This window comes from Populus trichocarpa, chromosome 9, assembly GCF_000002775.5.
Source record: "Populus trichocarpa isolate Nisqually-1 chromosome 9, P.trichocarpa_v4.1, whole genome shotgun sequence".
NCBI lineage: Eukaryota > Viridiplantae > Streptophyta > Magnoliopsida > Malpighiales > Salicaceae > Populus > Populus trichocarpa.
The window spans coordinates 7,652,560-7,663,865 of NC_037293.2; the positions used below are offsets into that span (position 1 = coordinate 7,652,560).

At 35.9% G+C, this 11,306-nt stretch overlaps 1 protein-coding gene across 3 annotated transcripts; it reads left to right on the plus strand.

Annotated features, from left to right (window-relative positions):
* Positions 1-568: 568 nt before the first annotated feature.
* Positions 569-7,669, plus strand: LOC7478774 (rDNA transcriptional regulator pol5). 3 transcript variants are annotated; one of them, XM_002313917.4, is made up of 9 exons: positions 569-730; positions 1,012-1,657; positions 2,376-2,501; positions 2,584-2,781; positions 2,980-3,222; positions 3,310-4,434; positions 4,859-5,143; positions 5,596-6,052; positions 6,446-7,669. In XM_002313917.4, exons 2-9 carry the CDS (start codon positions 1,034-1,036, stop codon positions 7,303-7,305), a joined length of 3,918 nt encoding a protein of 1,305 aa, XP_002313953.4. In that variant the 5' UTR covers positions 569-730; positions 1,012-1,033; the 3' UTR covers positions 7,306-7,669. The 3 variants fall into 3 exon arrangements, with proteins under 3 accessions (XP_002313953.4, XP_024464283.2, XP_024464282.2); XM_024608514.2 differs by having other exon boundaries at positions 607-730; positions 1,009-1,657; XM_024608515.2 differs by lacking the exon at positions 2,376-2,501.
* The last annotated feature ends 3,637 nt before the right edge of the window (positions 7,670-11,306 follow it).

The following is an 11,306-nucleotide window of genomic DNA, read 5'->3' on the forward strand; positions in this document are numbered from 1 at the left end:
ATCAAAACTAAATTCATTACCATCTCTGATATGATGCATCTAATAAGAGAAATTCATTCTTTTAGGCATAGTTTTGAAACCGGCCTGGCAGGTCGACCCGGGGCTGGAATCAGGCTGAATTGATGAAAAAACAGGGAAAAAGAAAACCCAGTGTGACCTTGTTGATCCGGCAAAACCCAATCAAAAACCCGGCTGCAACCCATTGATTTTTTTTTTTACTAAAATGTTTTTTGATTTAAAAAAAAATTAACCTCGTCAAAATTCAGAACTCAAACTTTAGATCAAATCAGGTCTAAAAACTATGTATTTAGGTACGAATTTCAATCAAAATTAAAAAATTCACAAAATAGAATAAAAAATTTTATCCACTGATCTCCTTAGGCTTCCAAAATAATCCTACTATAATCCAAGTTGCCTACGTGTTAGTAGACCAGTGGTGTTAGGAAAAAAAGAAGAAGAAAATGACACGGACCTAGAAAACTTGCCTAAAAAACCATTCCCATGTATTAGACGGGCCGCTAGCTCGGCCTTTATAAGTTCTCTAATCGGGCTATTCACTACTGTTCGATAAGAGGAGCCCATTAAATAAACGGCGAGTCGGTGACCTCCTCCTCCTCCTCCTCTTTTAAACAATAAAGACAGTGTGGTTAATCAGCTAGGGTTTTTGATTTCCGCTTATACCCTACCCCACGTAGAAGAAGAGAAGGAGGAGACTCTCCATACCCTATAGGTAACACTTGCATAACCTCTCTCGATGTACCTTGATTAGGGTTTCTTTCTATTCATTCCTTTTACCTCTCCAACTGAAGCTCACTTAACCTCAAAACTCTTTTTTTTCCCCAGAAAGTGTGTCAATTTGGTTTTTTTTTTTTTTTTTTTGTAGTTTTAAATACAATTCAGTGGTTTGTATTGGTGCTTGAGCTTCAGCCTCACCACTTTTTCTTAATTTTTAAGTCGATTTTTTTCCCTGGATTTTACTTATTTTTTATTTGGTGTATACAATTTTAGCAGACATCTGCTTTTTTTGGCTTAAATGGGAAGCAAGAAAAGAAGCCCCAATTCAGTAGCGGAAGTTGAGGATTTAGATAATACAGACACAAATATCGAGAATGCAAACTTAGAGGATACGAATAATGAGAATGCAAGTTCAATTTCAAGTAGAAAGAAAATGAAGAAAGATAAGAATAAAGAGACCGAAGCCCCGGATGAGGATGCTTCCAAAGCAGGCCTTTCTAACATTCCTAGCTCAATGAAACCCATGGAAAGACGGAAGAAAAGGAAAGCATTGGATAAAAAGCGGCTACATGCTGCTTCAGAGAGTAAGGAAGTGAAGACTAAAAAAATGGATGTTGATTCAAAGGTTACCGAAAGTAAAGAGCACATGGGAGCTTCCTCGAGTGGGACGTTGCCGAAGTTTCATATTGGTGTCTTTAAGGACCTGGCATCGGTGGATGTATCTGTGAGAGAAGGTGCAGTGGAGAGATTGGTCACGGAGCTGCAAGAGGTTCAGAAGGCATATGAAGTTACGGAGAATAAGGAGGTGGTTGAAGGTGGATTGAAACTGGAAGCGGAGAAGGATGATGGGTTGAATGATTGTGCACCTTCTGTGAGATACGCTGTGCGTAGGCTTGTTCGTGGTGCTTCTTCATCAAGAGAGGTATGAGTGGTTAAATTGCACACTATGCTCTTGTTCCTTCTTTGTGAAAGCTATGTATCATGCACACACTCACACCTTTTGAACCAATTTTATGGTTCTCTGTATACGCTGTGAGGGGATGGAAACTTGATTCATGATATGCAACAATAAGTTTTACACAATGTTTTTGAAGTTCAATTGCATCAAGGATAAATATTTCCTGGAGTTGAATCAACGTTTAGAATTGTCTTTTTGATGAAAATGGTACATTAGTTTAGTTTGATTATCACCTTCATGCTGTGTGATTAATTGCACAATCATGTCTGATGCCTGTTGGGTTTTGATTCTCATGAATGATTCCATAAAACATGCATTCTTGGTGTATCTGTTGCATTGCTTATTTCTCAGTACCTGTTCATCTCCATGTTAATAGTTGCTTTATACTTTTGACCCTGCATTTTATGCAACGGCACCCGTTATCTGATTCTTGTTTCTCAGGGCATTATATCTTGCTGGACATTATGTGAAAACTCTTTGTTTGGGCATTTAGATCTCACGTGAGCTGGATAAGACTGTTAACCTGTAAAACATTACTGTAAACTGAACATGGTCAAATGGTCACCTTTTCAAGCATTGTAGACTGTAGTATCTATTGTGTGGATATAAACTTGGGCTATCTATAATGTGAGGTTGTTGGCTAACTTGTGTGTATCACATAATCTGGTTTTGCTTTTTGCAGTGTGCAAGGCAAGGATTTGCACTGGGCTTGACAGTGTTAGTTGATACAGTTCCTAGTGTCAAAGTGGATTCAGTGCTGAAACTAATAGTTGATTTGTTAGAAGTTTCTTCATCAATGAAGGGTCAGGTGGGTGAGGATTGGTCCTTTGTATTCTGTTGCTATCTTCTCTGCATACTATTCCTGAAGTTGCTTCTTTGTGGCACTGCAGGATATAAGAGATTGCCTTTTAGGTCGGTTATTTGCTTATGGTGCTCTTGCCCTATCAAGAAGACTGACTGAAGAGTGGATTTCTGATCATAACACCCTCATCATTAAAGAATTCACCGATGTGCTTATCTCCCTTGCAGCAAAAAAACGATATCTGCAAGAGCCTGCTGTTGCAATTATATTAGAATTGGTTGAAAAGGTGCCTTATTCTGACAAATGAAGAAAATTGATTTTCTTGGACTGCTGCATCCTTTTTATTTCCTTGGGGCTTTGGAGTTTTTTTTTTTTTTTGGGGGTGGGGTGTTCTTATCGTATGTCCACTTGGGATGCGTGTCTTGCAATTCCCTCAGTGTCTCTTGATCCTTGATCCTTCCACTGCCTTGTCTTGTGATTGCAGTTGCCAACCGAGGCCGTGCTGAATCACATTCTTGAAGCTCCAAGACTGCGTGAGTGGTTTGAAGGTGGTATTGATGCCGGAAATCCTGATGCCGGAAATCCTGATGCATTGCTTTTAGCTTTGAGAATTCGGGAGAAAATTTCCATTGATAGTGAAATGTTTGGAAATTTTTTGCCACATCCGTTCAGCCCTAGTAGACTTTTTGTGCCTGGTCATTTGTCCTCTATTATTAACTGCTTGAAGGTGATTCTTTAATTATTTGTGCAGGAGAGTAATATTTCATGGTCATAAAAGGTTTTATTATTTACTATTGTTTGTAAAAAATGGCAGGAATCAACTTTCTGTCAGCCTAGAGTTCATGGTGTATGGCCTGTTCTGGTAAATATCCTCTTACCTGATACTGTTATGCAAGCTGAAGATGTGGTGTCAGCTTCTAATTCTCTAAAAAAGCACAAAAAAAGTCGCAAGTCTAGTTCATCTGAAGAAGAAATTGCCAGGAGTGTTCGGTGTTTCTGTGAAGTTATTATCGAAGGCTCCCTTCTTCTTTCTTCGCATGATCGCAAGCACCTGGCATTTGATATTCTGCTTCTCCTTCTCCCAAGGCTCCCCGCATCTTTCATTCCATATGTTCTCTCTCACAAAATTGTGCAATGCATGGTGGATGTACTTTCGACAAAGGACTCTTGGCTGTATAAAGTTGCTCAGCATTTTCTCAAGGAGCTGTCAGATTGGGTTGGAAATGATGATGTCAGAAGAGTTGCTGTTATAGTGGCTTTACAGAGACACAGCAATGCAAGATTTGATGGCATCACAAAAACAAAAACAGTTAAAGCTTTGGTGACAGAGTTTAAAACTGAATCTGGTTGCATGTTGTTTATTCAGAATTTAATGAACATGTTTGTGGATGAAGGAAATGCTTCAGAAGAACCGTCAGACCAGAGTCAGACTACTGATGACAATTCAGAGATGGGTTCAGTCGAGGATAAGGATTCAAATGGTGCAACGGCAAATTCTGATTTCTTGAAGACTTGGGTGGTGGAATCCCTTCCAATTATTTTGAAACATTTGAAGCTGGAGCCAGAAGCAAGGTTTGGGGTGCAGAAGGAAATTTTGAAGTTTCTAGCTGTTCAAGGTCTGTTCTCTGCATCTCTTGGCTCTGAAGTGACATCTTTTGAATTACAGGAGAAATTTAAGTGGCCAAAGGCGCCTACCTCGAGTGCTATTTGCAGAATGTGCATTGAGCAGATCCAATCACTGCTTGCAAATGCTCAAAAGATAGAGGGGTTGCGTTCTTTGTCTAGTGGCCTGGAGCACAGTGATCTTGGGTCTTACTTCATGCGTTTTCTCAGTACACTACGAAACATTCCTTCGGTTTCTCTTTTTCGATCTTTGAGTGATGACGATGAAAAGGCTTTTGAAAAATTGCAAGAAATGGAAACTAGGCTTTCCAGAGAGGTAAGCTTTGTGTTCTTGCTTTCAGCAACTCTAATTATTCTTACATTTGAATATGGACATCAAATTGGTTCTGATTTTAGAGTTGGGATGCATGCTGAATCCTCAAATAACAGAGATGATGCATGTCTTGATTACACTTTAAAATTGAATGACTGGAGGGAACCTTTGGATATGAATCAGATTGTTTTTACCTGTAATTTTTTCAGCACGGGCTTTGCCTTACGTAGAACTGTTCCTTATTGAGTCTGCCAATAACTGCTTTCCCTTGCATTATTATGAGTTCTTTGAGAACTAGTATTTTTGCTCGAGTTTCAAATGCTAGCAAATCATATTTATTTACTTGTGTTCTCAAACATCCCAGCTGTCACTTTATCAGCTTTTTAATCTTGTGCAATCCAACTTTTAAAATGTTTTAATTATGCAGGAAAAAAATTGTGTGATTGGTGCTGAAGCAAATAAATTGCATGCAATGAGGTTCTTGCTGATCCAGTTGCTGCTTCAAGTACTCCTTCGACCTGGAGAATTCTCAGAAGCTGCATCTGAACTTGTTATATGTTGTAAGAAAGCTTTTGCAGCTTCTGATCTTCTTGACTCAGGAGAAGAGGAGTTGGATAATGATGCAGATCCTAAGTTAATGGATGTCCTTGTGGATACATTCCTTTCATTGTTACCTCAGTCATCAGCTCCCTTGCGCTCTGCTATTGAGCAGGTGTGTGCAGTAATGGAAGGTTAATTTGCATTTGTATATGCACATGTATGTTGCATATCTATATGTCCCCAACCTTAATTTGGCTTTACAGTGCACATTCTATAATAAAGTTTTATATTACTTTCGTGACAGGGTAAGCTCTTGAGTAATCATGTGTGGTTTCTTCATGTTAATACATTATTTCTTTGTGATTGTTTTTGAGAATTTCGGAAATTCAACTTGCTACTGGAATGATGCAGTTGGCCGAGTCCAGATTGAATAGCTGAACTGTTAGTCAAGTATGAGTTGCTTTCAACAATCATTGTGCATGGCATGCATAATCTTTGTTTCACAACTTATGTAGGGAAGATGTCAATTTGGTTAGAGTGAAGGGTTGCTAACAATGTCTCTTCTTGTACATGGATTCCCATCAACAACATGATATTAACTCTGGTAACAATTTATGTTTTTAGGTTTTTAAGTACTTCTGTAATGATGTGACCAACGATGGACTTCTTCGGATGTTGCGTGTCATTAAGAAAGATTTGAAGCCACCTAGACATCGGGAAGAAGGTAGAGATGATGGAGATGATGACGATGAAGATTTTCTTGGTATTGAAGAAGTAGAAGAAGGAGAAGGAGAAGGAGAAGAAGAAATGGATGAAGCTGAGACAGGTGAAACAGGTGAGGATGAAGAACAGACTGATGACTCTGAGGCAGTGACTGAGGTTGAAGAAGCTGGCAAAGAGCTGTCTGATGATTCTGATGGAGGAATGGATGATGATGCAATGTTCCGGATGGACGCTTATCTTGCCCAGATTTTTAAAGACAGAAAGAATCAGGCTGGAGGTGAAACCGCCCAATCCCAGCTTGTTCTGTTCAAACTTCGTGTCCTTTCATTGCTGGAGGTTTACCTACATGAAAATCCAGGTAAGCATTTGTTTCTTGTGTTAAATTATCTGGGATATGCGAGTTAGCCTTTTGTTTGTTCTAGCATAATTCATAAATTCCTAATAATTCTCTCATGGCTGGATATAGCGGTGGCTTTGGATCAATGAGAAAGGAATCATTCATTTATATATAACATTGGTTGTGTTAATGACTTGTCAGAAATGCTAAATGGTATTTAATGCCTGGGGCTGGGGTTTGGCAAGCTTCTTTTTTGGCTGTGTCGGCAGAATCTCCAGTCTCAGTTGCAAGAATTATTTATTTCTACATTATGTTGCAATTTTAGAAAGTCTGTTTTGCCGTACTTTCTCTGGATGATGTTTTATTAAAATCCTGCATCCTCATTTGTGCTTTCTTGTTGTCTACATTCTACAGCTGAGCCTGAGGTTCTGATGGTGTACTTGAACTTGGCTCGGGCATTCGTTAACCCTCAGACTGCAGAAATCAGCGAGCAGCTTGGACAGCGAATATGGGGAATTTTGCAGAAGAAGATATTGAAAGCAAAGGACTTCCCAAGGGGTGATGCTGTGCAACTACCTACTCTTGAATCTTTGTTGGAAAAGAACTTAAAGTTGGCATCAAAGCCATTAAAGAAAAAGAAATCTGCTGGTAATTTATCCAAGAAAAAACAGTTGGCCATGTGGAAGCGACACAAAATGATTGTTTCCCTTGCTCAGGATTCAACCTTTTGGATTCTGAAAATTATTGGTGCCAGAAATTTTCCGGAGTGTGAACTACAGGGGGTTATTGATATTTTCAAGGGTGAACTGGCGCGATATTTTGAGAGTAAGACATCTCAAATAAAATCTGATTTTTTGACAGAAATATTTCGAAGAAGGCCATGGATCGGGCACCATCTCTTTGGTTTCCTTTTGGAGAAATGTAGCAGGGCAAAGTTGGAGTTTCGTCGAGTTGAAGCACTTGATCTAGTAATAGAAATATTGAAGTCAATGGTTTCTTCTGGTAATGATGAAAGTAATCGCAATGCATCAAAGAAAGTCTTGAAAAATCATTTGCAAAAACTCAGTCATCTGATAAAGGAATTGGCAACAAATATGCCAGAAAAGCCATCAAGGCGGGCTGAAGCACGCAAGTTTTGTGGTAAGGTCTTCCGGTATGTGTCAACATATGACCTGACCAAATCATTTCTTAAATATCTAGCCCCAGAAGCTGAAGCTGCTTGTGAATCTCAACTTGGAGAGCTGTATCTCAATTTCAAGAAGATCGAGAGATAACTACAATAATTGATAGGGCTTCATAGTGCTGAAGCCCTCGATGCTTCTTCCAGCTCTTGTTCCATTCGAACATGCCCAAAGTATTTATTCAGGATTGTTTGCTTGAAATAGTTTGGAGAAGGAACTTCTCTTGCAGAATTTTCTTTGTGATGGTTGCTTGTTGTCCAGCATCATCAAGTTATGTATTGGTATGACTATTTAAAGCCTTCGCTTAGCTGTTTTTTCTAGAGGTTCTTTTTAAATGAAGGAGTATTAATTTGTTTTCTTATAGGAAAAGGTTCAATGAATGAAAACTTGAGAGGGTGAAAATCCTTTGCCATTTTTGTCGAACACAAACGTGCTATCTAATCGTTATTTAAGTTTATCTACTTTCTGCGTCTGGATGGAAACTTGCAAAAATTTTGTTGTATGATGTTGACGTTTCAATCTAGTTGATGGGTTTGGATATTTTAAAAAAATGCTCTGCATGTTTGTAAAGTTGTCGAATAACAAGTTGCTAGAATATGGCAAGCACAGGGAGACAAAAAGGATACGAGGATCCTCTCTGTCAGTACATGAATTGACTTCTACCCGGGTTATCTCCGGCTCACCACCAAGTCTTTGCCGGCGTAGTAGTTGAATCAGCAGGCAGCCCTCGAATTTACAGAGAGTGTTTTGGAGAAGAGTAACGCCACTGGTTTATTTATGTAGTTGTGCTCGCCGCAACATTAACATGTTTGCTTCAACTTCAATTATGGGAGAGGGAGTAATCAAGCATTGGCTCTGACTTGTCAAGGTCCCACGTAAAATAAATCCTTTAAACTGCGTTAGATGCATTTAATTTACCAAGCTGGAGATGGTTAAAGCGCTTTCCAGAATCCGTTGTTGGGGGATGCTGCTTTCTTGGTCTGGCTAGCATGTCTTGACATGAATCACCATCCATGGTTTTATTGAAGGGCGTGTCCCTTCCCTAAACAAAAAAAAAAAAAAAAAAAAAAAAAGAGGAAGAAAAAGATAGCAGCATGACATCAATTGAAAACAGCGTTTTTGAGAATGTCATTTGTGTTGGTGAGGTCATTTTCAGACTAGGTTTTACTAAGAAATATCTCGATGGTGGCTTACGTGATCTTGAAAGCAACGCGCTAGAGTTCATAGAAACTTCCTCGTGAAAAGTTCACTGGCGAGTGATTAGAGGGAGGAAACTTCATTTGTTAAAAATAATGCGATTTGCTTTTCAAGTGAATAAACCCAACGTAACCACACTGAACTACTGCTTCCTTAAATCGATGGTTTAACTAACCCTTCTTTTCTATCCCTAAAATTGCTAACTTCAATTTGAAACGCCCAATTATTCCGTTCCTTCTCTCTCTCACTAATCTATCCTTATTCTTCTTCTAGAGTAAAGGAGTGTTTAATAGTATACTAGTAATTATTGTTTAAAATATTTTTTATTTAAAAATATATTAAAATTATTTTTAAAAAAAAAATTAATATTAGCATCATAACGATATAAAAACAATAAAAAATAATTTTAAGTAAACCGAATATTAAAATTTTATTTTTAAAAAAATAATTTTAAAATATAAAAATAAATATACTCTTAATGCTTGATCATTTCAGAGAGAATAGTGGGTGATGGTGGGGTGTCTTCCAAGTTACTGGCGAAACACGAAATTTCAACTTTTGCTTGGGAAAATTGATCTTTGGAGTCTTTAGCCTAAACAAAAGATGGTGATTGAAATGGACAATTAATAGCAAGGGGGTCTTCTATCAGTGGCGTTTCTTTCATGGATTTTTAATTTATCAATTTGATGAATTCAAATCTATCTTCTGCTGGTCAAGTCTCTTTATTTTATTCTATTAAGTTTTTACTGGGCTGTTTGGAATGATTTTTTTATTATAATTGAATTTAATTATAAATTTTTAGTTTGAATTAAGTTGATAAATAAATAAAATTTATATTAAAAAAAAGGTAAAATTTAATTAATTTTTTTTGATAGATAAGTATTTTAGAAAAGTTAATCTTAACATTAATTTCTTTTTTTTTTTGTAATAAATTAAAAAGGTTAGCCTTTAATTTATTTTTATATTATTTTTAGAGATTAAATTCTATTTCAAATTTAACTTTTGATATTTAAAATAATTTTAAACTTCATTAAAACTTTTTAATTAAATTCAATTTTAAGAGTTTAAAATTTCCAAGAGACAGTTTCTTCTTAACATTTATGGAGTTTATCTCTAGGTAGAGAGATTTAGGCTGTGTTTGTTTCTTGAAAACTGGTTTTTGAAAAACTATTTTCTAAACTTTCTTGTGTTTGTTTGCCAGTAGAAAAGTTGGTAAACAAAAAACACTTTCCGGTTAACGAAAAACACTTTCCAGTCAAAGAAAAATTTGGCTTGGTTTCCAGGAAAGTGTTTCTTTTTATTTTGGGCGGAAAACACTTTCCGAAAATTATAAAAAATTTAGAAATGTCATATTATTTGCTGATTATATCGAATTTGATCCTCAAACTTTTGATTGCTATATATATATATATTGTTTTGAATATTTGTTTTTCAATTTCATCCCTTAGAATTTAATTTTTCAATTGCTATATAATTTTGGTCCTTATTTTTATAATTGTTATTTGCTTTTCCCTTATCATTTTTTAATTGAAATTTTTTATCTATCAAATTTGATCCTTTCTTTTAATTATTACTTATTTTATTTGAAATAATTTATGAAATATTAATTATTATTATTTTAATTTCTTCATCTTTCAATTTTTTTATTTTTTAGATTTGATCTTTATTATTTTGATTATTATTTATTTTATTTGAGATAATTTATGAAATTATATATTTTTTTTAATTTCATTCACATTCAATTTTTTAATTGATAAGATTTATTTCTCTTTATTTTAATAAACTTGAAAAAAATAAAATATTAATACGTTATTTTTCAGCTCATTTTCTATGACATAACCCAACACTGAAAAATATTTTCCAACTTATTTTTCATTACACTACCAAACATAAAAACATAATTCACTTTTCTTGAATTCATTTTTTTTTAAAAAAATACTTTTAGCAAAGGCTAGGTATTTCTTATTGAGTTTTAACTTATTTTTTGATAAAATTTAAATTTTTTTTATTTTACTTTAAATTAATTTTTTTAATATTTCTTAATTGTTTTAATGTAATGATATAAAAAATAAATTTAAAAAAATAAAAAAAATATTAATTGAATATATTTTTAAATTAAAAAAAAACTTTAAAAAACAATCCATACCTAACTAAAATATACAAAGAATCTCCACGTTACTCAGTTTACAACTAATTCTATACTTTGCTAAAAGATGACTGGGTCCCTCGTATTAGCCATTAGAAAAAACAGAACATTGAAAAAGAGAGACGAGAGAAGAGAATCCTATCTCTTTCTGACAAAGGCTTGAAAGGCCAGCAACTCCTCTCAATTATCTACATGGTGGGCTTTGAATATGGTCTGTCTGCTCAGTAAATTAAGAAATGCACTTTGTCACGTTCAAACGGCTTGCATTGCAGGATCAAACCTTTTCCATTAGGCGGCGTGAATATTAATTAATTAAAGCCACCCGCTTGGTTGACACTTTTCCCCCCCATCCAGCCCTTATTCATATCTGGCACACCTAAATTTCACATGCTTGCTTGCTTTCATCTGTTCGTCGCCCTCGAAAATATATTTGCATGGCATATGCTCCCAAACGGTCCGTCTGTTCTATATATATATATATATAGAGAGAGAGAGAGAGAGATGGGATATTTGCTTTGCTTCCAATCTTTCCTGTCAAGGAAAGAAAGAAAGTACTTACTACTCACTTTCCGAGATCCCTAGTGTGCAACACTTTAATATAGGAGGAGCTGGTGATGCACTCTTTTGCCTCCGCTGGAGATCCCTCTTGCTTGCTTGTACAAAATGCTTAATATCTTGGGAAAGGAGGCTGCTTGCTTATTCATGGTTCATCAGTAGTTCAATGGTAAAAACCAAGAGGAAGAAGAGGGCA